The 26,115-nt window shown below is 37.4% G+C and overlaps 1 protein-coding gene across 5 annotated transcripts in view; it reads right to left on the bottom strand.

The window, feature by feature from the left end:
* Nucleotides 1-24,026, bottom strand: part of kcnip3b (Kv channel interacting protein 3b, calsenilin) — a 32,802-nt gene extending 8,776 nt beyond the window's left edge. The window contains exons 1-3 of one of the 5 annotated variants that reach the window (XM_055039586.1): nucleotides 23,396-24,026; nucleotides 13,495-13,679; nucleotides 1,201-1,203 (exon numbers count right to left, since the gene is read on the bottom strand). In XM_055039586.1, coding sequence (XP_054895561.1) covers nucleotides 1,201-1,203; nucleotides 13,495-13,679; nucleotides 23,396-23,487 — 280 coding nt within the window. In that variant the 5' untranslated portion in view covers nucleotides 23,488-24,026. Of the gene's footprint in view, nucleotides 1-1,200; nucleotides 1,204-4,537; nucleotides 5,332-8,486; nucleotides 8,749-13,494; nucleotides 13,680-23,383 lie in introns of those variants that run through there. The other 4 variants (XM_055039583.1, XM_055039584.1, XM_055039585.1 and 1 more) reach the window with 4 other exon arrangements.
* Between the last annotated feature and the right edge of the window lie 2,089 nt (nucleotides 24,027-26,115).

Below are 26,115 nucleotides of genomic sequence, written 5' to 3'. Positions count from 1 at the left end.
TCTAATTGTTCCCTCGTCTCTCTCGGGGTCTGCAGCACAGATTTAACGTCGCATTAACTCATTCGAGCTCCGCCACAGTCACTCCTCCGTGATGAAGTGACGCCGTGCGCGCCCGCAGGCCGCGTGACAGTTGTTCTGAAACTTACGGCGCTCTTTGTCTCCCTCCAGTGTTCACTAACCGAACAACAAAAACAGTGAGACACAAATCACATTTCTCTGACTTTATTTTGAAACCAGAGGTGAGTAAAGTAACCAAAAATATTACTCAAGTAGGAGTAGCGTTACTTTTACATATTTTTTTCCTCAAGTAAAAGTAAAAAACAGCTATCCAAGGAATTAAAAAATTAAGTAAGTTTCTGTCTTTCCTTCTTAGTAAAAAAGTATTTAGTGAAAAAGTTATTCATCTAAACATCAATCATTAAACATTTAAAAATCACATCATCAGATGGATCACAATGTAAAGTTCTAAGGATATTTTTGTATTTTACCAACCCTCCTGTCTGTTGGTTTTCATCCCAAGAAAACAAACAGACTTTAGTTTGTTTTCTTGGGATGAGTTTTGTGACATGTCAACACAAAATTACATAGAAGTCTGTGGTTGTAGTGTAACAAGGTTGCTAAGACCACAATTTATTTTCTGTTAGTCTTATCCTCAAAGATTCAACCTCTGGTTAGATATAGTGTCTACAAAAATTAATTGACCATGTTGGTTAGGTTATGGTCAGGGTGCAGTCTGTTCATAGACACCGTCTGAAAATAAGATGCTTTAATGGAGGCAGGAAGTGAAGGGAAGAGGCTGAGTTGACGCCTCCTTCCTTAACTTTCACTGCAAGGTTTAAACATTTAAGAGGAAGTTGATTAGCTGGTGAATTATTAGGAAAGATGAAGAATGGTGAAAAACCCTTGAATGGCTGTGGTCAGTGTCTGTCAGGGTCCTGGAGGAATACTTCAGACTCCATATTTAGGTGGCCTCAGAGAAAGCCCGTTCGATACCGCATGTATAATTAATGTGAAGTAATGCTAAACTGGGGAACATCGCCAACCACAAGAAGAGGAGTGAGCTACTGGAGCAACTGGAGATTGAGAGGAGTGATGAATAATGAAAAGACATTACTGGTGTTTTTGTTGAATTTATGACTTTATGAAGCCTGGGCCATATTAGAGTCACTAATGCGCCGACTGGAGCCTTCCGGCTTTAACCATCTCGGCACTTTGACATATCAGCCTTCAGCCCAAAACTCTAATCAAAGGGCAATGATCAATCAGGGGATCACATTTCTCAGTTACAGTCCCAAATGCACACAGACACTCCAGACTTTGTGATGAATCCCAGATTAGACAGAAGAGCCATTAACCTTTTCTGTTGTCCTGAACCTGCAGACGTACAAAGGGCTGGAAGCTAAAAATAGCAAAATAAAACAATTAAAAGGACCTGAACTAAACCAATAATTAACCAACCCAATGCAGATCACTTTTATTATAGTGTAAGGTCTTTCTCATTAAATCCTATTTATTTTTATTAAGTTGATGTGTTTTTTTGTAAAGATTCAGATGCTCAATGTGATGTAAAATTAAACTATTCTCAATTTTATAATAACTGTTCACAGGTAGAGTGCAGAGGTTTAGCATTAAAAGTTTTACAAAATATGTCTGCACTCTCAAAACAGTTATGTGACAATATAGCTACATTACCATTTTAATACTAAAATATTTTATACCACTTTCTTGTTGTTCACATATAAGATTAAAAAATAAAAATACTGTCTTCTCCAACTTTCTGACAGAGTCTGAGGTTTGTTTGTGACCAAGATATTTGCATTTAAAATTATTTAAACATTAATATGGTGGAAAAGACTTTATTAATGCAAATTATTAAAAGTTAAATTTATCACAGAAACATTTAATTATTTAACCACTTAACAACTTTTACTCTTCTGTTTATTTTATTTATGGTTAAAAGTTGTTTCTTTTAGAAATGAAATTTAGAGGAAATATAAATATTCTTTTGATTATTTAGATGATCCAAATGTATTAATTTATTCTTAAATAAGCATTGCATCATACTAAGTGAAGTGATCATGAGAAATTTCACCATAAATAAATAAATCACACATTATCACCTATTGCTAAACGATGCTGAAATTAGAAAAACGTTTTAATTATAAAATAAAAATGTTCCTCGAGATTTTCACTTCTAGTTAAAGTCCAAGCCAAAATTATTCAATAAGCTTCTTCAGACAAGTTAGAAGCAAAAAAAAAAAAAAAAAAAAAATCCAATAAAAAAACTGCATGTCAAAAGTTACTTTAACCCTTATAAAAAATTACAAAAACATATTTTTCATATTAGTTTTGCAAAATGGAAGAGTGAAACACTCTGGTCACTTTATTACTGATCAAAGGAATTGAAATGCAATCTTTAAGCTTCATCAAATACCTCAAGTTCAGGTTGTGTTCAGTTCCTCTTTGTTTACACGGCACAGCGCTCTATACTGCCACCCTGTGGCCATCCGGCAAACAACGTCGCACAAAATGATGCGGTGAAAATCCCCCCTCCGGAAGTGGGATTCCCAGACAGATGTTTGCAGCTGAGGGAGTTTTCCACTTTTAAAACTTTGTTAGGAGGTTTGATGTTCTTTTAAGCAGAGACTGGATGAATCAGGGAGCAGGATTATTAGCACATAATAATCCAACAGTGAATCGTTCCAGTTTCCTACGGTCTCTTAAATATATAATATATAGTATAACTATACTTTACTACTGTTCTTCTTTTGTTTTAAATGTATTTTGCTTGCATATAACTTTGTTCATTCTTTTATTACAATACGTTCAATAAAATCAAACTACTTAATGCACTTTTAATATTCCTAAAATTATGGCCTAAGTTGTTTTCAGCCAAAAATTGATTTTGGCAAAGATGACTCAGGCCATTGTTTTGGAAGGTGATGATATATTGATCAATGTTTCACTTACTGTTAAAGACAACAATAAACATACCATGGCTGGCAATATTTCTTGCCAGTCATGTGTGAAAGATGAACTCATATCATATGGAATCATCACACATACGGTGATATAGTGCAAGCTTTTTCTTTTTGTAATTTTGATGATTATTGCTTACGAATAATGAAAAAGCAACATTCAGTGCCTCAGAAAGTTATAATACCGTGAAAAAGGTCATTAATGGAAACTCATGGCGTCACAATAATCAGCGAATTAACTCAAAACTCCTGCAAAGTTTTCCTGAGTCTTTAAAAAGGTTTCTTTCTCTGTCTGGGTCAATCATGGGGAATCATTAACATTCTTCACAAAACGTCACTGCTGAAGAAGCTGGTTGCTCTGTATCCAAGCATATTAACAGAAAATTGAGTGAAAGGAAAAAGTGTGGAATGGAACAGGGAGATCCGCAGCTTTGAGAGGATTGTCAAGTGAAATCAGACAAACTCAAGACATGGGTTACAAACGTCACGTCGAGTTGGTCCAGAACCAGAGACGACGCCACATTATGCTTCCCTCTGCAAACAAGCTGCATGAAAATACTGATTTTATCTTGCAGAAGGACTTGGCGCCTGCCAGAGGTCCCAAAAGGTGCTTCCTTTGCAACTACACAGCTCCACAGGTTGATCGCCTCCATGCCATTGTTCACGCAAAAGCACCCAAACCAAATACTGAGAGCAAAGAAATACTTTGAAAACATCCACTTTGAGTCGTCTAATGTTATATTTAAATGTTTCAAGACTAAATTTATGGCTTTTCTTTATGTGAGCCATAATCATTAAAACGGCAAAAATAAGGGTTTTAAATATTTTACTCTATGTGGAATAAATCTCTAGAAAATGACAATTTCACTTTCTGAGATGATTGCACTTTAAAATTTTAAGATCTGCTAGTATCTTAACAATTAAGATACTCTCTCTCTCTGTCTATATATATGTATATATATATATATATATATATATATATATATATATATATATATATATATGTATGTATGTATGTACGTATGTATAATCTAGCCAGTGTGGCAACTTGAATCCGATTGTCAAGGTGAAATTATTAAAAATAAGAAAAAAACAGAAACATTTATTACCGGAATTTGATTGAGAAAACTCAGTTAAATTCAAACTTTTTAACCCACTCCAAGTCTTTAGCTGCACATCATACAAACCACAGCCTAAAAACAAAAAACTAAAGGAGTGAGTAGAAGAACAAATTTATTTTTACATCTCTATAAATTACTGTTTGTTTTAACCTGGCTTACTCAATAATTTTCCAACATGTTCAAATGTCTAGAAATAATGAATATATCCAGGAAATGTTTATCGTTTCATGAATGGTGACTCTAAACGTGACGTGAGAAGAAAGTTTATCTTTCACCAAATCTGGAAATGGCATCTTCCTTTCATAACAAATGTTAAAGTTTTTACTAAAGTATAAAAGATCAATTAAATTTAACCGACATTTTCCAGTGTCAGGATCTCTGTGTGATTAATATTTAAATCATTATATTGTTGCCAGCTGATAGTTAGGTCTGCTTTACCTTCAAATGAGGAAATGGGCTCCAGGATGCCGAACTGCTTCAGAACCGCCATGAAGAGGATGACAACCACCCCGATGGCGAACAGCTCCATGCCCTGGATGCTCATAGCTGGAGGTCAGAGGGCGCCCTTTCAGGGCCCAACCTGGACTCAAATGTGTGACCCCCACTCAGACACCAGAACCGAGTCCAAAGCAGATGTTTTTACCAGAGGTGAAGCCTCGGGTTGGGAGTGGGATAAAGGTGCTGCGTGAGAACCAGATGGGCTGCTCAGATGTCAACACTGAAAATATCTGGAAGCCGACATATATGGAGAACCTCCGTCAGCGAGCCCACCGGGGAAAATGGAGTCTGTGTGACGAGCCATCTATCAGAGCGCATTAAAGGTTCGCAATCACTTCCCTGACTCACTTCCTACAACTCTCGGCTCGAACAGATACTGCTCACGTTTACACAAACAATCCCCGTCTCACGGAAGGATGAGAACGCCATCAAGGGGACGTGCAGAGAGCAGCGACGTGTCAGCGTCCATTTTCACGACTTGTCACCCAGACAGATCTTTCGAAAAGCAAAGCATGCTGTAAACAACAAACCAACATAAATTACCCCATTATGGACTCAAACCAGAAACCTTCTACAAACCGAGAACAATCTCACTTCCTGGTGTTGCAGAAACCACTAAAGCATCTCCAAACAAACTAATCAGACCAAAGACCTTCTCATCTAAACAACCCAGGAAGCCTCTTCAGTAATCCAGGCGCTGAGCCTCCAGATTCAGCTGCTGTCCAATTCAAAGTGCAGATATAAAAGCTCACTTAGCGGCGTCCAGGCGGGGAGGTCCCGAGGAGCGGGAGGTGCTGCAGGGAGCAGAACCTCCTCCCCTGATGTCGATCTTCTCTTCCTCCCCCTCTGCAACTTCCTGAATTTATCTTTTTACAACTTCTACTTGAACCAATCGGCCATCTCTTCAGCTTCACCAACGTCTCCGATTGAATCTACAAACACTTCAAACCTTTTAAACCTTTTCACGTTTTACAAACATAAACTTTAAAGAAATCAACAGAGGAACAAAGTAATAGACAATTATAAGTAACAAAAAAAAAAAGTATCAAAAGTAAGATTTGAACTACTTCAGCATATTTTTACTCATGAAGGTTTGCAACTGGAACATTTTAAAGTGTAGTTTTTCCTGTATTGTACTTGTGTTGTTTTTTGTGTTACTTCTAATTCATTTGAAATGCCTTGTTGTTTAAAACGTGCTAAATAAATAAAACTTCTTCTCAAGTAAAAGTAAAAAGTAGCCATCTAAGAGATTACTCAAGTTAGAGTAAAAAAGTATTTGGTAAAAAGTCTCCTCAAGTACTAAGCAACTGATCAAATTATCAATCATTTAATATTTAAGAATTACATTATCAGATGGACCAAAGAATGCACTGAAGTCAAAAATGTTTTTTTAAGGATGAAAATGACAATAATGCATATTAGTAACATAAAATAGCAAAATCAAGCAAAAATAATTGTTTTCCAAATCAATTTCTTTCGATATAAAACTTATAAAACTTTAACAAAAACAGAAGGCATGTGTCTTTGTCTGGTGAATTTTTGTTTAGATTAAGTTTGTTTCTCATTCGGTGGGTAGAAAATCCAGAAATGCTACTCAAGTAATATTTTTAAAAGGTGAAATAATTCAGAATAAAATTACTCAAGTAAACGTAAAAAGTACAGCGTAGTAAAGATACTGCTTTTAAAAAAAATGTTATTCAAGTAAATGTAATGGAGTAAATGTAGTTTTTAAACCTTTTCAAATATATATATATACAAGATACATTTTTTTAGTTATTGTGAATTTTCTCTGACAAGATCAAAATTAAACATACAGTCTTAAATAGATGGACACAAAGAATACGTGATTAAATACCCATCATAAGTTCACAATAACCAGCCGAAAGGTTTGACTGACGTTCAAAAGGTTCTTGTAAGTTATTAAAACCCAACATTTAAGTAATTTTGTGTATCTTTGCTAAAATATTCAGTTGCACGGTCACGTTAGATGCTCAGATTGCTGTAAATTTTGCTGCTTTTTCTGACCCTGACCTCTGTTTTCATTCTGTTTGCAGATAAGGGGAAGTTAAACTAGACTTTTATAGAAAGATCAGGTTACAGAGACACCTCTTTATTATAAATAAAACACATCACTACCTTTCTTTTAATGGTTTCTGAGGCGTGCACCATAGATAACCTGAAGAAAATAGCGTTGGGTCCGTCAGAGTGGGATAAGTTACGACTCCGCAGGCACTAATGCATCAATGTGTGTGCGAATGTGTGTGGACCGAACGAGAGAAATCAATATCTACAAGGAGATGTGACTATTTCTGTGGATTTTACCAGAATAATTAAGACAAAATGTTAATCTCAAATCAGCCTCATTAGTAAAATTCTTCTGGATGTCTGATTTAGGTTAAACTCAAGTATAATTTTCTGTCTGTTGGATTCCATTTTGAACATCTAACCTTGTTGTCCTTGTTGTATATTGATGCTGTGGTATTTGCACGGGATTCACAAAGTTTGTGTGTGTGTGTTTCTCAGACTGGGCCATTAAAACACTAACAGGTTTTTAAAAGGTGGGCCCGGTTCTGTCTGCTGACACAACATTCTGTAAATAGGGAAAGCGGATCCATTTGGTTTCCTCCCGGACGCATCAGCAGAGACCTTCAGAGAGGAAGACCGACTGAAATAATAATATTCTCCTCAATTATTTCTAATGAGGGGTGCCCATTTCCCTCAAACTTCATCATAAATATTTTTCTAAAAAAAGTTAATTTAAGATCAAGAAAAAAAAATTATAGACAAATTGTTATTTAACTTGAGAACAATAGAGTTGTTACAGATTTCTGTCTCTGCTAGAGCTAGCTCAGCTAGCAATGTAAAAGTTTCTAAAGAGACCGAAGGAAACGTCAACAACACAAACCTCCCTAAAGACTCATGGCCGACTAAAATCAGTAGCTAGAAAGCAGCATTGATACTAAATAAATGTAGTAATTACCGAACAGTGAATAAAAATGAGAAAGCAAACATGCTGAAAGTCAATGTTTCTTTAAATATTCTGCAGGTTTGTCTGTAGGTTTGCTGCCGTTTGAAGACCATGATGGTATGGAAAAGGAGATCCTGCACTAAGAAACTGAACATAAAGAAATATGTGGCAAAATCTACGAGACAATAATCATACAGCAAATCCAAATGGCAATAAAGAATCCAGAGATAATCTGAATAATGAACAAAAACACCAAGGCAACAATAATCTAAAATATAAAATATGTACAGGAAAGACCATTAAGATTAAATTATTTGTTCTGCAAATTTGAAGAGCTGCTGCTGTTACACAATAATTCTTTAATAATCAAAATTAAAATTTAACTACTTAGAAAAAACAGTAATAGCGCAGGACTGAATAATCCCCATAAACATAGGGATTATGTACATTAAAAAACAATACAGTCTAATGAGAAAAATTGCTGAACAGTTTCTAAAGATCAAAGATTGAGGGAGCTGCTGACTTTCTCTAAATATGATTCACTCATGGAAGATGGGGCTACTAGGTATCAAGCCATTTGTGCTTTCACTCAACAAGGACAAATGTGGCGTTGAGAGATATAGTTGTAACTTACACATTGGAAAATGTCTTGTAAAATAATCCACCGGTTCTGTACTTATCAATATTGAGCCATTAACTTGAACAAGCTCCTATTTCTTTCTGAAAAGCTATTTTCTAGTCTGTTTTGTCTTATTTCAATTGTACAAAGAAACTAGACCAAAAAGAGAACACAGCATTTTGTGTTGTCTTTTTATAAAAAATGTTTTTGCAGTGCACTAACCATTTAAACAAGAAACGGTGAAAGAAATCTGCAGAGAAGTGGCGGAATAATGAATGAGTTTCCATCTCAGGTGCCCCTACCTGAGCGATGGTACCTGGCTGCACTGGTCGTGCAATGGGAGAGGCAGCTGGGCCGAGAAAGGCGCCTCCTGGCCTCCACTGACAGAGCCGCCATCACTGCTCCCATCCTGCAGCTTCCAGCAAAGATCCAAACAGGTCCCACTCTGAAGGCCTGAACTTTAAAAGCTCAGCAGCGGAGAGAGAACGGCTGGGTCGGCAGCACCCGGTAGTGAAAGAAGGGACTGACAAGGGTGAGTGCTGGAAGAGGCTGGAAGGTCGCCGTCTGTGTGGATGAGAAGCTTTTTGAGCAGCGATATTTAAAAATCTGTTTGAGCTTGAGAGACCGACTCAGTGTGACAGAAAGAGATAAAACGGTGGAAGGGATCAAACGGTTTGCAGAGAGCTTCTGACCTTTCACATCACACGGACTGCAGACCTAACCTTTTCTTTCAGTTTCTGTCATCTGTCTGCCTTCCTCCCTTCGGGTCGCCTCACAGAATCTGACTTCCAACTGAACCAAATTTCCATAATTCTACTAACAAGAATGGCTCTGTTCTTCCAGGCCTGGATAAATATATCAAAATCTGTGAAATATTCCTTTACCACACCAGAATATATTTGTCCTGAATAACAAGCCAAAAGCATTTCTTCAACAAAACAACTTTTTTATTCCAAGAAAAAAACTAGAACACAAATTCTCGACAATTTAGATTTTTTTTGTTTGTTTTGACGTATCACGTTAACTTATTGAAAATAATGTGTAATTAAATTCAACTTTAAGGAATTATAACAAAATTTTTTTTAAAAAACTGACATAAACAGGTTGTGATGATACACTTTGTGGCCACTAGAGGGCGATGAAGCTCCGAGATTTGTTGCATCTTTTATTTCCGTGTTTGACAGTGAAAGGTCACCCAAATAAAAATATTTAAAAAAAATCTCTGTTATGAAACACATGAAGTAATCAGCAGAGAGAAAAAAAAGAGAGTGAGAGAGAGAGAGGTGGAACACTTGAAATAGAACAAACTAACTTAAAATGTCAGCAAGACATGGAGACTTATTTAAGTAAATAACTCCTTAATATTGATAAAATGTCCAATTGGCAAATAAGTTAACTTAAAATATGAGAAAAATGTCTTGCTATAAGTGAAATAATCTGCCAACAGAACAAGGACTTCGTCATAAATATTAAGGAATTATTTACTTAAAACAAGTCTCTATTTCAAGAGACTTTCTGGAAAGTTAGTTTTAAGTTAGCTTGTCTTATTTCAAGTCTACTAAGACATTTGCACTAGAAACTAGACCAAAAATACTTGGTAATATTTTCTGCTTTTGCAGGCTTCATATAGAAATGATGAAATCGTTCCTCTATGGACTCGTGATGAAAACTCGTCTTTTTGCTTCACGTCGTCTCAACAGGAAGTGCCCTTTCCCAACTCTGTAAACAACATCCCCAGATATTTGAACTTCCACTGCAGCTTCTAAAACTTCCTACCTTAAATGATCGTCATGGGAGCTCTTTGAGGCTGTTTCTGCAATATCTGCCTCTCTCCTTTTACTGCGGTTATAAGCTCCAATTAAACCCAAACTGAGCCTCGCTTCCACCGCAGATAATCTCCGTCTCATGAATCCACCTGATCTGAAGTTCAAAGCAGCGTAATTAGAGCAGAAACTTTGGGAAACTTGCTCTTCATCCAGCTTCTAAATATTTATCTCTGCCTTTCTTTTATGCTGAAGGCAGAATTCACATAATGAACCAACGGAGACCCAACGCAACCAGAGCTGGGCTCAATTATGGAGATTTAAACTGGGAGGACAGACAATGCAGAGAAGCCAAACTTGGCAGGAAGCAAAATGAAACAATTTCCCCTCAGCGGGGAGCATCCATCATCAACTCCTGTCTCCTGCTGTCTCCCTGAAGAGGCGATGTAAACAGAGGAGCCTGAGGCGTCCTCACCTGTCTCTGCATGTCACACCAAGGGAGAAACTGGGACAATGGGAGACAGCAGGAGATTTGCACCAGAAAGAACAGGACTGGTGGTGAAAACAAAAATGAATAATAGGATGAACAGGGAACCAGGAAGAGAAACATTGAATCTGGTGGACTGATGAGAAGATTGGAACATGACTGGAAAGTTGATTTACCTCTGTTTTCTTTCTCATGTCAATTATTTGAATTTCTTTCTTAGACAGGAACCCAGTTCCTCCATTATTATTATTATTATTATTATTATTATTATTATTATTATTATTATTATATTATTATTATTATCATTGTCACAGTTCTGATTACAGATATGTAATCAGAACTTTTTTTATGTTAATAAAAAAGGAAAAAAAATTTTCATACCTATAACTAAGTAGACCGCTTTCAACATTTACATATCTAAAGCCATGAAAGAAGTACTTAAACTCTCAAAAGTACAAATACAACACAATAAATGTTACTAGTGAAATATTATCTAAGTGGTTCTCAAATGTAAAGTTTTTTAGACCCAAACAACAAAAACTATGAATCCTTACTTTCTTGTATATTTTTGGATAGGAAATATAATTCTCCATATGTGTAGGACATCAACACAGCATCTGTATTTATCCTACAGATAAAACTGTTAAAATATCATCATTTTAACAGTTTTACCAAACTGTTAAATAATAACATTGAACATTGTTTTACGTAAATCAGTCTCTTTGGGATTTTGCTTTGGTTTTGGGATTTTTTTGCAATCAAAATTACTAATTTTGTTGTGGTACTTCAGAAATAATCGCAAGAAATTTCGCAATATTTATGCTTAATATTTGACAGTAATTGTGACTTTTGTTACTCGTCTTATCGATCATGAACTTTAACTTGACATCAAGTATGTTGAGGCAGAAGTGGAGTAAAAGTTTAAAACTGTCACCTTCAGGATGGACTAAAGCATCATTTAAATCTGATGTTTTTGACCATTTTTGCAGAAAATTTGCAAGAAGCTCACGATTATGGATCTTCACAAAAACGTCCGGGGATCGGTTGATTTTGCATGAATTTCCACAATTGCAGAATCATAAAAAACTCATAACTGTTAAAATAATATATGTCCCTAGAGGGCCACATAAGAAGCCACCACAGGCCAGATTTTAAAGGATTTGCTGCCTTTGGCCGTCCAGATAAGGTCAGTCCGGTTCAGCGATAAAGTGTGAAAAAGGAACACAAAAATGTGCCAGATCTATGCTGATGTGTAGAAGAGCAACAACAGCCAAGATTAAAATCAAGATGTCTTGAGGATGGAGATTCTCTCTCGTAGGATTACTACGATATAATAAATCCTTAATCACCTTCACTTGTCTGTATCACATATTTTGGCCAGCGTTTCTGGATTTGGCTCTTATCTTCTCTTTAAGATTCTCAATAAAGATTGAGCTGCTGCATAAATGAAGGAAGGTGTGTGCCAACAAAGTTCACAGCTTTAGTCATCACCCATTTGAGAGTCTGAATGTGCTGCTAAAAGCTTCTTCCACATGAAGAAACATCAGGACAAACCAGAGGGAGCGTGGAGAAGGAAAACACTGAATGTCTCCTTTTGATTCACTGACCTGTGAGGGGTTTGCCTTCAGGCCTCCTGCAGTGAGCAAAGCCTCTAAAATTAGCAGTTTTAGTTAAAAACACTACAAATACAGCTCTGGGAAAAAATAGAAGATCACTTAAAATAATCAGTTTCTCTGATTTTACTTTTTATTGGTATATGTTTGAGTAAAATTAACATTTTTCTTTTATTCTATGGATGACTTATAACGTCTCAGAAATTCCAAAAATACTACAAAAATGTAGTATTTATTTTGCAGAAAAAGAGAAAAAAATGTTATTTTCTCATTGTTTGAGTGCTTTCTGACCTCAAATAATGCAAAGAAAACAAGAGCAAATTCATTTAGAAACAACAATACTGAAGTTTTAACTCAGGAAGAGTTCAAAAACGAATATTTGGTGGAATAACCAGGAGGTTTTCAGTCGGGTTCAGTTCAGTGGGTTCTTAATTTTTTCCATGGTCGATTATGTGTCACTTTATGCAAAGCTTGAGCTTCTGTAGCGCCCTCTGGTGCTCAAATGCGTGAATAGTCAAGTAGTTAAGAAAATTAAGCTTCTTCGCCCTTTCATTAGTAAGAAAAAATGACATTGAGTGTATTAGATCCCATCCGTTTCTGAACGGTGTTAAAAATGTCACTATCTGTAACTATCTCCTGTCTTGAGAACAGATGTAAACAATCCACCAATACTAATTGCAAAAAAAGGTCCAAATATCATCTGCATATGATCCAATTTTTGTTAATTTTCTTCTTCTTCTTCAAATCTTGAGCTGCATAAACTTCACATCCTGCATTTTCTCAGAGTGGGTCCTTTTTTTCCTCATTGGTTTGACCTCTTCACACTGAAACCACCAAGCATCACCTCCTCCTTTCTTCTGATGTGCATCTTCTTCTCAGAGAAGCTATTTTTAGCTGCTCGTCATTATCGAGTCAAGGGTTTGACGACTGTCAATGCTCAGTCTCCATTTCCTCTGCACTGCTGACCTGAGGAAACAGAGTTCACCTCTCCTTCTAAGGTCCTGCTGTTATCCTACAAAACTGAACAGATTTTTCTGTCTGGAAACGAAGAGTAGCAGAATGGAACAGAACACAAATGTCCTAAAAAATTGTGAGGAAAACAGAAAAAAAATGGCACTAGAAACGGGAGAAATAGAAAAAAAAGAGATCCATCCTTCAGGAATGGAAATTGTGTCTGTTTGTGTCAACAGCAGAAAGGATCACCCTGAAACAAAAGATGTGTAGAGAATGCTAATGCTCTCCCAGCACATCTGATAGATGAGTGTGTGCAGCTCAATGATCTCCAGATACTTGACCCTGAGGTTTTCTGCCACACACAATAAGTCAGTGGAGCCCACAGGGTCTCCATCCATCCGATCGAGTCGACAATCAATCTGAACACGTTCCAGCTGCTGTGGATTCATTTGTGTCAGACTCACTCGCTCTCTTTCCCGCTACGTTTTCTCACCTTTGTCCTGCGGCTGCGTGCTGGCGATGATCCATTTCACCAGGCAGCACTTCATCAGAGCTTTCCTGGAGAACCTGGGCTTCTGCCACTTCCCAGAGTTCTTCACCCGGCCCGGTGCTGGATCCACGCCGTTCGCATCTCCCAGGAGGCTGCCGTCCACCATCTTGCGGTCCGCCTGGATGGAGGAGAGGAAAGAGGGAAATTCAGATCGACGCAGAAACATAGGAAGATGAATTTACACAAAGCAGAAAAAGAAATCTGTTTCTTATTAGGTTTTGTGATTTTATATTTTACATATTTCTTTACTTGCTTTATGAAACGGAAAGGTTATGCTTCCTTGGACAGGTTAGGATACTAATGCTAATGCTTTGAAAAGCATTAGTAGAGCCTCCTGCACAACCAACAAGAATGCAGGAGGTGGTTTCTGGATGGTAAGTCAACAACAAACCATTTGTCTTTTCCAGCAGCCATTGTACAGAGCATAAAGAGATAAAACCAGCTGACCAAAGGTCCTTGAGTCTTGTGTGGGTTGCTCAGTGACAGGCAGAACTCAGCCGGGGTTGCTAGGTAACCGCACAGCACCTGCTGAATTTGATTTAAAATTCAGGAGGTATTTGAAACAGCTTATTTTCCAGAAACTAAAAACCGGCCGGGTGTTTTCTTTAAGCGCTTGGGCTACTTTTTGGAAGATGTTAGGACAAAAATGGAAGTGCAAAAATTTTGCAAAATGTGAATTTTGCCTAATAAGTTTATCAGCATTTTCTTGTTTTTTAAATAGTGACAAACCTTCATGAGGCTGTAAGAAACAAAACACTTTTCCACTCCGCTGTACTTAATAGTTCAGGAACTGAACTTAAAATGAGTGAAAAGTCAAGACAATTTTAATAGATTTGCTGCTTGGATGCGAAACACAAACATTTAAATCATGACTCCTGCATAGTTTTGCATATAAACTCTAAAATCAAAACTTTTTATTGCTATTGAAGAGAAACAGAACAGAGGTGCTACAAAAACTGATAATAATCAGTGCATCTGAGGAAATAAACCTTAAAAACACTGACAACAAGAGATTGTTTTCTTCATCTCATCTAAATCTGCGAGGACCTTTAAATGTTTTTACAGTTTATTTATGGAACACCAAACCATTACAACTCATTCATATTTTGCATTTCTCCACCTTTCTTCAAAGAAGACAAAACTTTTCAGTTTCTCATTTTCTAACCCGAACACTGATTTGGTCTGGTGAGAATGACCTAAACTTTCCAGAAGCTACATTTAGCCGCTCCTGCTGAGTTCGTGCAAAGCAAACACATTTATTCAGAGATGGGAGATGAAAGAGGGGGAACACAGAGCAAGCAGCAGCTCTGTTTGTTCTCCTGGAAGGAGAGGAAAGAAAAGGATGATTGAGGAGAAGCGAGCGATGGAGGCGGGAAGACGAAAACGAACACAAACGCAAACAGTGGGGATGTTTAATGGCTATTTGATCCCTCGGGAGCCAGATCATGCAAATGCCTCTTTGGAAGGTAGAGAGAGAGAAAGCAATGGGATGCTGGAAGGTTTCTTGAAGAACCAAAGTCAGTTCGCAAAATGAATTGCTTACTGTCAGAGGATGGCAAGACAGAGGAGTCGGAGGATTTATTTTGATGGAGGAATACATCTTAGACTATTTCTGTGCAGCTTTGACGACATAAAATGCAAAAAAACAAAAAACAAAATTGCATCAGGATTCAGTGTCTTCTAAAAATATTTACGAGTGTCACATTAGAAGCACAATGTTTATGCGACACATATTATGTGGTATTCAACAATCACGTTAAATCCCAATAAAACCCACAGATGTTTGTGATTTTAACGTCTAAAAATGTGATAAACGTTGAGTTATATGAATGTTGGACAAGCCAGTATAAATAACACAAACAGACAGAGCTGAACTGACTCATAACGCAACGACAGCGCATCAAATTGGAAAGAGAGCTGAAAATATACCGTTTAGCCACTAATTTAGTAAAGTGCATCCAGCGGAGGGGAGTAATCTGAAAGCACATCAAAACTCTCTTCTTTGAAGGATTAAATGAAAAGCCAGAATAGTTTCTGATGCAGCTTTTCTCTGCAACTCTGAAACTAACAGACAGAGTGCAGACAAAAGAAAATTCAAAGCTGTATCAGATGTTTATTCACGGGCTGCTGAACACGGCGGAGTTCTCCCAATCACAGCCCACATGCTCACATTTGAAGTCTCTCTCCTTAATGCTCCGGCTGGCCCTGACCTGCGGCTGCAGTCAGAACAACAGCCTCTGAAATGCACACTAACTCACAGCCGTCCCCGGCCCATAAGGCAGAGCAAACAGCCGTGACTCTGCAAGCAAACACAGAGCAAAGACACATTATTATCCTCAGCTATAAATTATTAAGGATCAGCAGCCGAATAAATGTTGGTTTACATGACGCACAAACTTCGGCCGCATTATGTGATGCTACTAAAAAATGTAACTACACTGCAAAAACACAAATACGACCAAGTAGTTTTGGTCTAATTCCTAGCACACCTGAAACAAGACAAAACTAACTTTTTCTGGAAGATATAGAAGCTTATTTTAAGTCAATAATTCCTTCATATTGATGAAAAAGAACTTGTTCTATTGGCAGATTATTTTCCTTTCAACAAGACATTTTCCCCCATCTCATAAATGAAATAATCTGCTAATACAACAAGAAATGTTTCAGTAATATGAAGGAATTATTGATTTAAAGCAAGCTTCTGTATCTTGCTGAAAAGTTACATGTAAGTTAGTTTTGTCTTCTTTCATTTCGCACTAGAAACCAGAATTACGTGGTAAGAGTTTCTGTTTTTGCAGTGTAAAGATATGGACTAAACTTCCCAGTCTTTATCGAGAGGTTAACAAACTCCAGAATCAATATTTATCGTTGGAAAACTTTGCCAATGAAGCAGGCAGCCCAATATGTCAGAGCCTGAGGGAAAGCCACTGAAAATACCACGAGAATCTGAACTTGACCTGCTTTTTTGCATTTTGATCTGTTTTTAGCTCTTTACTGGCCTGCCCAATCAACCTGATGGAATCTTTCTGGATGGTTTATTTGCTCCTGAGTCCGATGCGTCTCCTCATGTGGTGATCTATTTACGTAATTCGAGGTTGATCATTGAATCATTTTTAATACGACTCCAAACCGTCACGATTTGAGGTGTAAAGTACCAAACTTGGCTTGTTGGACTGGAAATCCTTTTTTTCTGCTTCTTAGTTTGATCAGATTGATCAGTTGTGAAAATCAGAGATACTCTAATTGATCCACTGGGTTACATTTAACAAAACCCAGACTCCACACAGAATAGAAAACAACAGCCATTTCATTAGCACCTCACATTAATATTTATTATGTCTCTTCCCTCTGGATGTCTGCATATCTCTGTGCTCAATTGCTCCATCTCATCACTTCCCTATTCTTTCCAATTTATTTCTCTGTCAATCACTCCTTCGTCTCTCCTCCTCGTAGGCCTTCCTCTCCCACCGTAACGTCACCTGTCACCAGAATGCAGGCCAGGTGAAGCAAAGCAGGATCCATGGAGGACTCTGCCTCTGCAAGCATGTGTGTGCTTTAACAATGCAGAAAAATGAGATGAGGAACACAAGGAGGAGCAGCGAGTGACAGAGAGTGACAGCACAAAGGAAGAAGAGCAGCGCACACAGCAGCCAGAAAAAGATAAAAACATATACACGATCCAGGATCTCCAGCAGTGGTTTATATCTCCATTGTGTAAGAAATGACGCAACACAGCAGATTGAAAAGACTTATTACTAAATAAGCAGCTAGAAATAAAAAGATCCACCCATTTATTGTCTACACAGTGAGCTTCTGCTTCACTGATTACCTCCTACTTAACCCCTCCAGACTAGCGGCAGCAGCAATTAGCAGACACTGACCGTTTGCTGAGGATATCAGACAAACTGCTTCTCAGTCCAACGCTCCAAAGAACGGCTGCAAACGGCATAGCAAAGGAGCATTGTTGTGATCAGGAGCTGAAGGCTGAATGTCAGAAAGAGTAGAAGCTTCTTAAAGAGACAGACACCCAATTTCAAGGTCTTAAATTGTGAACTTACATTTCTTTTGAAGGGGACTTATGCTAAATTAAAATTTAGCACATTTTTGTTCTTCCATTTGGGTCTCAACTGCTTCTTAAAACAGTCTAAACACACAAAAAAGCATCCACCATTTTTTGCAACAAGTTAATGTGTTTTGGTGTCTAGAAAATGAGCTTTTTCAAATAACTCCCAGTGGTTAAGTCACATTCGACGTGGCACTTTGTTGTTACCTTTGTGAGCCCAACCAAGCCCACCTGGTCACCTAGCAACCTGAGATGAGTTTAAGGAAATTTGCTCAGCTGGTTTTCAATCAATGTTTATCGGGACAATTTATCAACCAGTAAAACTAGTTATAATGACAGGCATACATGGAAATCATGACCAATGAAGTTTTTTAATGAAGATCAAAAACAAATCAGTCAGTCTTCCACAGAAAAACAGGAGCACAGATGCTGGAAGGAGGTTGGCGATAGTCTGATGAAATATTGGAAATAAGCCACCGTTTGGCTCCAGCTTGCTGCACATAATTTCAAACAAACCTGTGACCTTTATTTTAAGTTGACATAAATATCATGATTTCTCTATATGTTCTTGTGATGACTCAGGGTTCAGTCTATATAAGATCGGCTGATGGTCGAGAGCCGAGACTATTTGTGTCCTGAGCGATTGGGCCTCTCAGTACGGCTGTCAGTGCGAATCAGCGCAGCGTCTGTGGGAGGATAGCACATCCATATGGACTGCATGCTGTGTGTGTTTGCGTGTGCTCAGCTGTGACGGACACGGAGTGTGTGCTGTATTAATGTTTGAGTCTTCATGGGGAGACAGACTTTGAGCTTCTGAGCTCCGGAGGAGCGACTTTTCAATTAACAACTGTTCCTCCTCTTATCTCTTTAACACACTCACTCAAATGAAATCGCCCTGTTTTAGCTGGTAATTTCTCATTATATTGGTCAGATTTTTTCTTCTTTTTAACACAGCTATGTGTGGCAGTGTCAACTTTACAACTTTGTATCATGTTTTAGACCTTAATATGTATGTATTTTATATTAAAGAAACATTATTTTTATTTTCTGCGACCAAATTTAATGTAGGTAAAATCTATTATCATTCTTATTTTTGGCAGCAGTAAAAAGTTTGAAATATCTATCATTTTAATATTTATCTTTAGGGCTTTAACAATGCTTAAACTCGACAAGAAGTAAATCTTAATGTGATTTTTCTTTTTTTTTTTGTTGTTGCTATTATTTGCAGTGAAGTTTTAGGGTCAGGGTGTCCAAAGTGAAGCTCGGGGGCCATTTATGGGTCTTGAACTGATTTTGTGAGGAGCCTCAGTCAAAATTGAACAATGGTACAAATACGGCATGCCAGCACAAGCAGCAGATTCAGCTGGAAACTTTTGAAATATATTTTAATATTTAAATCTTAAATTGGAAAATGTTTCTTTCAACAAAAAAAGTTTTTGTCTTTTCTTGATCATATATTTTTTGCTTGATTTGTTTATTTAGGAAAAATGTTAATATGTTATTAAAGTATTTAACAAAATAATTTAGAGAAAGACACAGAAACACCTGAAGACCAGAAGTTTGATGACATATCAAACTTAAATTTAAACATATCGGTATTGATATCGGTATCGGTATTCAGCAATACGGGGTAAGTATTTGGTCTTCATGCTCTTAATGTGTTCAAACTTCCCTGAACTTTATAACTGACAGCCATCTTGGTAGGCAGTTGCTATCGAGTCGCTATGACACTCAGAACCCTTATTCTTAACTAATTTATTAACAATATAAGTACATTATAGCTATTACTCAATTAAAATTTTTGAGTACTCTGCCCACCTCTGTGTAATAATACTCAGGTAAATATCAGTGATATTTACTGTAGTGCTTACAAACTAAGTAGCAAAAGTAGTTTAGCTAATGTAGCTTTTACAAGCTACATATTTTCTGTTTGTTGGTCTCATAGTCATGTGTCCGCCATTTTGACCCACGCGGTTCAGAAGTCTGTATTGGATCAATACCAAAGTATGCAAAATCACACACTCCTTCCATAAAGAAGCAAAAAAAATAAAAAATAAAAAAAATAAACAACTCTGTAATAGTTTATAAACTAAATAGTTTACTAAGTTTTCTGCACAGCAGACAGCTCTTCTCCAGGTTTGATGTGGATTCTGCTGAGCCCCTGCACTTATAGGATAAAGTTACTGAAACTGTTCAATTATTTAATGAGTCTAAATTTGCCAATCACTCCATCTATTTAACAGGTGGATCCCACAGACAAAGTGCCAGCTGCATAACAAAGCCCTCTGTCTGTCCCTGCAGTCAAACTGTCTGCATGCCGTCATTGATCTGTGACAGACTGTGAAACAGGCACCATTAGGAAAGATCAAGCTGAAGCCAGGTACCTGTCAAGAGTGACACAACGCTGCAAAAACACAAAATCATAAAAAGTTTTTGTCCAGATTCTACTGCAAATATTTTCACTTTAAATTAAACAAGTAACTTTTCAGCAAGATATATAAACTTCTTTTAAGTTAATGATTCTTAAATATAAAATAAAAAAGGTTTTACTTGTTTTAATTTGAATTTGATGTGTCCTAATTTGAAATGCTATGTTTTTATTAACTGTAAGCAGAAAATCATCAAAATGAATAAATATTTTAAACACCAGCCGTACCCTAAGTAAGTCAGTGACGTCAGTTTTGGTACCATATCAGACTATCACTTTGTTGCAAGAGAGAAAAGAAAATCTGCTATTTCTCTTTTGGTTTTATTTCTGAAGAGACATCTGAAGCAGGGAGAGTAGCTTTTGAACAAAAATTGAAGATATTTGTGCAAAGGACAATTTGCACAATTTGGAAAATTACTTTGGAGGGAGAGCAGAGCATATTTGTATGATCTATCTTCCAAGAAGTCAAAACTTTCTGCACAGTGCAGGATTTGTCAGAGGCTGCGCCCAGAATTTGAACATTGAACATCTGGAGGATCAGCTGAGGAGTCAGAGTAAAAATAATATTTGGTAAATTAATAAGTTATTAAGTTGCCAATATATCTTGATTGTGTCATTAATTTTCAGGACACTAAAAAACATAAACTTATTTCAAAAAACAGCTGGGTGATTTTTCTAAGCACTTGGCTGTTTTTAGAAACAACAGAGTATAACAACAAGTATAACAACATGCAAAATATGAATTTTGCATAAAAGATTCACATCAAATAAAAATGATTTAGTTTCCAGCATAAAATGAGTATTTTTCATCCCGAAGATCTAGTGTACTAATGTTTTAAGATGGGAGAAATTCAGCTCTCTGACAGCCCGTCTTATCCCGCTGAAATTGGGTCAGAATGAGAAAACAACTGCTCATTATATTATTTAAAATAACTGAAGTGAGTCAAGCGCTGGAAACATGAGGCCCTCGGATGCCTCACAGCATGATTTAATTCAAACACCTGCATGTTGACAGTCAGCCAGAAGAGAAAATATAAATGTTTCAAGCTTGTTTATAATGCAAACGTCTAATAATGACTTCACAGTGCAACAATTTTTAAACTACGATTTACGTAATGCTGAAAAAAAAAAAACACCAGTCAAAATAAATTCAAGTAAAATTACCTGTTGGCTGACTTATGGGAAGCAGATGAGTATATTTGTGGGTTTACATTAATCAGAAAAATTAAGAGTTTTGGAAATTTAAACATTGTTTAACAGTTTGACATGAAATGATTATACAATATCTAGAACAATTCAATAATAATACAATAATACAAAAAGTAATATATAGTCCCTCTCTGTGTGCAAATATAATGTATTCTTACAGCCTTACTTGAACCACCAATGCAATACTAACAGCTGCCTGTATTTATACATACTTAACATATTTTCATGTCTGATAAAGCAACACAGAACTCTTTTAAATTAAATATATATTTTCTTCTGTTTACTTGTTCACTTGAATACAGCACACCCACCTCTGTAGGCTTAATTGGGTCTAGTAATATTTTCACAACTTTCCCCAGTCTAAGATTTGCATAATTTTTAATCTGTGCTCTGAATGCTGCACTGAAAATCTCAATCTGACCTCTTCACATTCTGACTGCTCAGTGCCTCCAACCTGATTCTTGGTATGAGCCTAATATGCATCAACAGGCATCTCAGCTGCATTATGACAGAAAGTAGTGGGAAGGCATTTGGCAACAATATAATCTAAAAGACGTTAAAGAATTGGAGAATGAACACAAACTGGTCAAAATGGAAGTTTGAGAGAAAGAAAGACAGCAATCCAGAGATTAAAAACCAGAACTGCAAAATAGAACTGCGTGTCGGACACTTCAGGCTTCCTGCAGAAAACAGGAAAAACATTCGTTCATCAATCAACCATGTTTATTTATTTATAATTTAATAATCACAAAATAGGTTTTTACATAATTTGTAAAACTGCCATTCCCAAATTCTCACCACTTAATAAAACAACTTAGATTGAATATTTTAATAACTGATTTTAAAATGGGCTTTAAATGACAGAGATGCCTGTATAGGTTAATCTGGAAATACTTGAAATTTGGACGTAAAAACCGAAAAAAAAGTTTTATACATTTATTGCATTTATCATGACATTTTTTGATTTATTGTTGTCTTGATTTAATTAAATATCCTAAATAAAAAAAGTATTGTTGGATTTTTAAAACTATTTTCTCCCTTTGTTCCACAAGCATTTCAATAAATATCAGTAAATAAAAAAATATATATTTTTAAATGCAGTTACTGTGTTCAGCTTTGTAATTTAAATGCCACTTCCTTAAGAAAGTGGCTTCAAGAACAGCGTTTGTTATGTGGCATGACTGCTGTGCCATGCAGTCACAGCCATCCAATAAATCACAAATAGTCATCATAAACACGCATAATTTTTTATTATCACGGTAGAACCTCAAAATATTGAGATAAACTATATAATTCTATATCGCCCCTCCGCCTTTCCGATATGCAATAATTCCTCTGTTCGCGATTTATGCACACAAACAAAACGATTCCGATATGAAACGATGCCAGAATTGGCTGCTTCCTTTAAAAATAAATAAATAAATAAATAAGATGTAATCTGAATCGTTGTAACAGGTTGTTCCTGATTTCCATCTCAGAAGGAGAAAAACCTTCAAAAGGATGAAACTCAACCAGAGTGGATTGACAAGCGGGGAATCACTTTGAGCCTTTTTACATTCCAGTCTGCTCGATCCAGACTCTGCTGGTTGTTGGGGACTGATCTCCCAACCTGCACACACATGATTCCAGACACATGATCCCACTCACTCCCTGCTGCTCAGGCGAGGACTGGAGGCGCGTGCACACGTTACCAGCAGCAGCTTTGGAGACACGCGTGACACTCGGAATCACGAAGAAAAAGTGGCCGCGTAAAAAAAGAAAAAAAAAGAAAGAAAGAAAGAAAAAAGCCTGGACTCAACGAGTGAGAGGAAAAGTCACGGTGATGCCGAGTGACACTTGGTGTCCGCAGGGTTTGCGCTGCGCTGCGCGCAGAGCGTAGCGTTTCCACCACATGCAGCTTCCAGCTGAGCTGCAATTACATAACTTCACTAAGAAACTCCGCTTTGGGCAAAAAACTGGCAGCAAACGAGCTCAAAGAGATCATGGAGGGATGCAGGGACACGACAAAAAGCAGCGAGAAGCCAACAAGTAGCACAAGTGAGCAAATGGAAATGTAACTATTGCATTCTCCTTCTACGACAGACAAGATTTTATTTTATAAAATAAGAATATTAAAGATGTTTGAGACCTACCTGCATGGTGTTTTTTTTCCCCCCGTGGAGAGTGTGTCCTCTTTGCGCGGAGCCTCAACCTGACTGTCGCTCCTCTGGATGCGAAGGAATGTGCGCACACACATTTATCCACGCACACACACACACACACACACACACACACACACACACACACACACACACACACACACACACACACACACACACACAGGGATTCACGGAGAGGGTGGGGTGCGGCAGGGAGCTTCTACAGAGGACACAACTGGACATCCATATTTTAGAGACGTGGGGAAAGCTACCAAACTGTGGAGTTATTTATCCAACGAGTTAACCTGTAACATCTGGGCAGATGTGCAACATTACCCCTCACAGCTGGACTGGTGCAGCTGCTGCTCTTTAAGTGAGATTAATGTGGTACTTTCTCCATCTTTAGAGATTTCCCACAGTATGTGGTGCTTTTATACCACCACATATTGGCACTTTGCAGCTTAATGGAGGTTAATAAGATCTCACTACGGATTTCATTAAAGACTTCAACATCAGCTTCAGAGACATCATTAGCTAACACTTCTGGGCTACTGGTAGGAATGGTTTTTATCTCCACTCCTGATTGTGTGAGCGAACAAACTGGTTAGCCAGTCTATAGCTCTGGATAACTCAAACTCAACTTTTTGTGTTGCGATATCAATATTACTATTATTATTATTTAAAAAAAACAATATTGAATTACAATGACTTTGTTGCTTCTATCATAATCAACAGTAATAATAATTATCAATATAAATATTACTAATTGTTAATATTTATATTGATAATTATTTATTATTGTTGTTATTAACAATACTTGTTATGATTTATTGGAGTCATTTTAGTATAGTACTTTGCAATATGATAATTACTATATTACTAAGAATTACATTAATTATATACTAAGAATATTGGGTTCTTTGCACCTGAGTTTCCGCGTTCGGGAAAAAACGGCTCAAATGTTTCCGATCTGTTGAAAACGGTACTTTACACCGGGCATTTGCAGGGCTTCTCCAAGGTAACAATTAATAATGTACATCGATCCGAAGCCCCAACAAGTAAGCCGGAGAAAGGTTTTAAGATGTTCGCCTCCTTATACATTCACAGAAGGTGAGTTTTACTTTCTTTAAACTTTGTGGCTAACATTAGCTTTAGCTTATGCTAGTAGGCAATATTCTCGGACATTTTTCTTGTAAAAATCTGCTATTTAAGTATCTAAACATTTCTCATCCATTCTATCGGACAATGTTTGTACCTTATTTTCAAGTATATTATATGTATTTATTGTTAACGACAATAAACGCTGGCGGGGGGCAGATTACAGTTCAGGCTTTTTGCTTCCAGCCCGAAGAAGCACAACGAGCCCAGGCTCATTAGGATGGTGTTTACAGCTGTGTTTACAGCGGTGTGTTCAGGCGGATCAGTTGCTCGGCTGTCCGGTTCTGCTCTCTCGTTCCCAAACACTCGCTCTTTCAGGCTGAATACAGAAGCGATTTAATGTTAATAACACAGGACGGCTCCTTTACCTTCGTCTTTAGGCTGAAGAATCTGATCCGGAGTGAAATGAAGGCTGCAAACGTTGTTGTGTGGCGTTAGCTTCAACTGGTAGCAACGAATATTTACAAGCCGTCGTAATTCAGGATCGCTTGGAAATCCACGAACACTTAAACAAAGTGCATAGTATTGTTTTATTTGTGTCTTAGGTACGACTTTGACTTTTATAGCAGTAATAGTAACTGAAAGCGAAAAAAAAGAGCTGCATTTGGGCATGCAGTTGTGACGTCAGCGCGGCAGGTGCAAAGAGCCCATTCATATAAACAAGTTTAAAAAAATGTTTCCATCATCCATCTATTATCTAATGTTCACAAAATCTCTTTGTACTGGAGACAAAGCTCCTCCAACGTTTCCAACAAGATGCTGCAGCAACGATAACATGTTGTGCTGTATGTTGACTGTACGTCATACAGCACAACAACATGGGTCTTCTTCTTCAGGTTGTTGCCTGCGTCTCTTTTTTGCCTCCTCATAACAGATGTAACAGCCAGGTCTTTCATATTTGTAAGGTACAGGCAGCTCAGCGAAATGCACCGATTTCTTCTTATCGCTTGATTTCAGATTCGACGTCGAGTGGTCAGGGCACCGATGTTCATTTTCTTCCCCAGCCGGGAAGTTTCTTCTTTGGGATCAGCGACATCTGATCCCTTTCCTGTCAAACCGGATGGTGAGTTTTCAGCCGGTTCAGGCTGAAAACTCACGCAATCCTCGTCAATTGTCTCTACAGCATTGTTGTCTTCTGAGGTTTCCCCGGCCAGGGAGGTTTGTTGTCCAGCTGGAGGAGGATTGAAGAGAAAGGCATCAAATTCATCGTAATCGTTGCAGTCATCTTGATGGTTTGTTTCAAACTTGATGTGAGGAAGGAGTTTGTTGCACACCTTCCTCACACCAGTTGTAATCAGGTATCCTGCGCTAAAAGAGAGGGGGAAAAACAGGGTCACTAAAACGTTTTCCATTGTAAAAATTGTTGAAAGAAACAAAGTGTCAAATGTCAAAGAGTTGCTGGTCTCCTACCTGATATTTTGAGACAGAAGCATTTATAACCCTAGAAGCTCTTTGATCTATGTAACTATGACCTCATAGGCAGTGAGGTCATAGCTGCGATGAGATCACTGTGGTTCTGGGGGAATGTCTTGCTTCTGATCGTTGCTATGAAAACGGTCAGATCAGTT

Source organism: Poeciliopsis prolifica, unplaced genomic scaffold (genome assembly GCF_027474105.1).
Source record: "Poeciliopsis prolifica strain line A6 unplaced genomic scaffold, Auburn_PproV2 SCAFFOLD014, whole genome shotgun sequence".
NCBI lineage: Eukaryota > Metazoa > Chordata > Actinopteri > Cyprinodontiformes > Poeciliidae > Poeciliopsis > Poeciliopsis prolifica.
The sequence above is the reverse complement of the archived record's forward strand: the minus strand, read 5'-3'. Positions and strand labels throughout refer to the sequence as shown.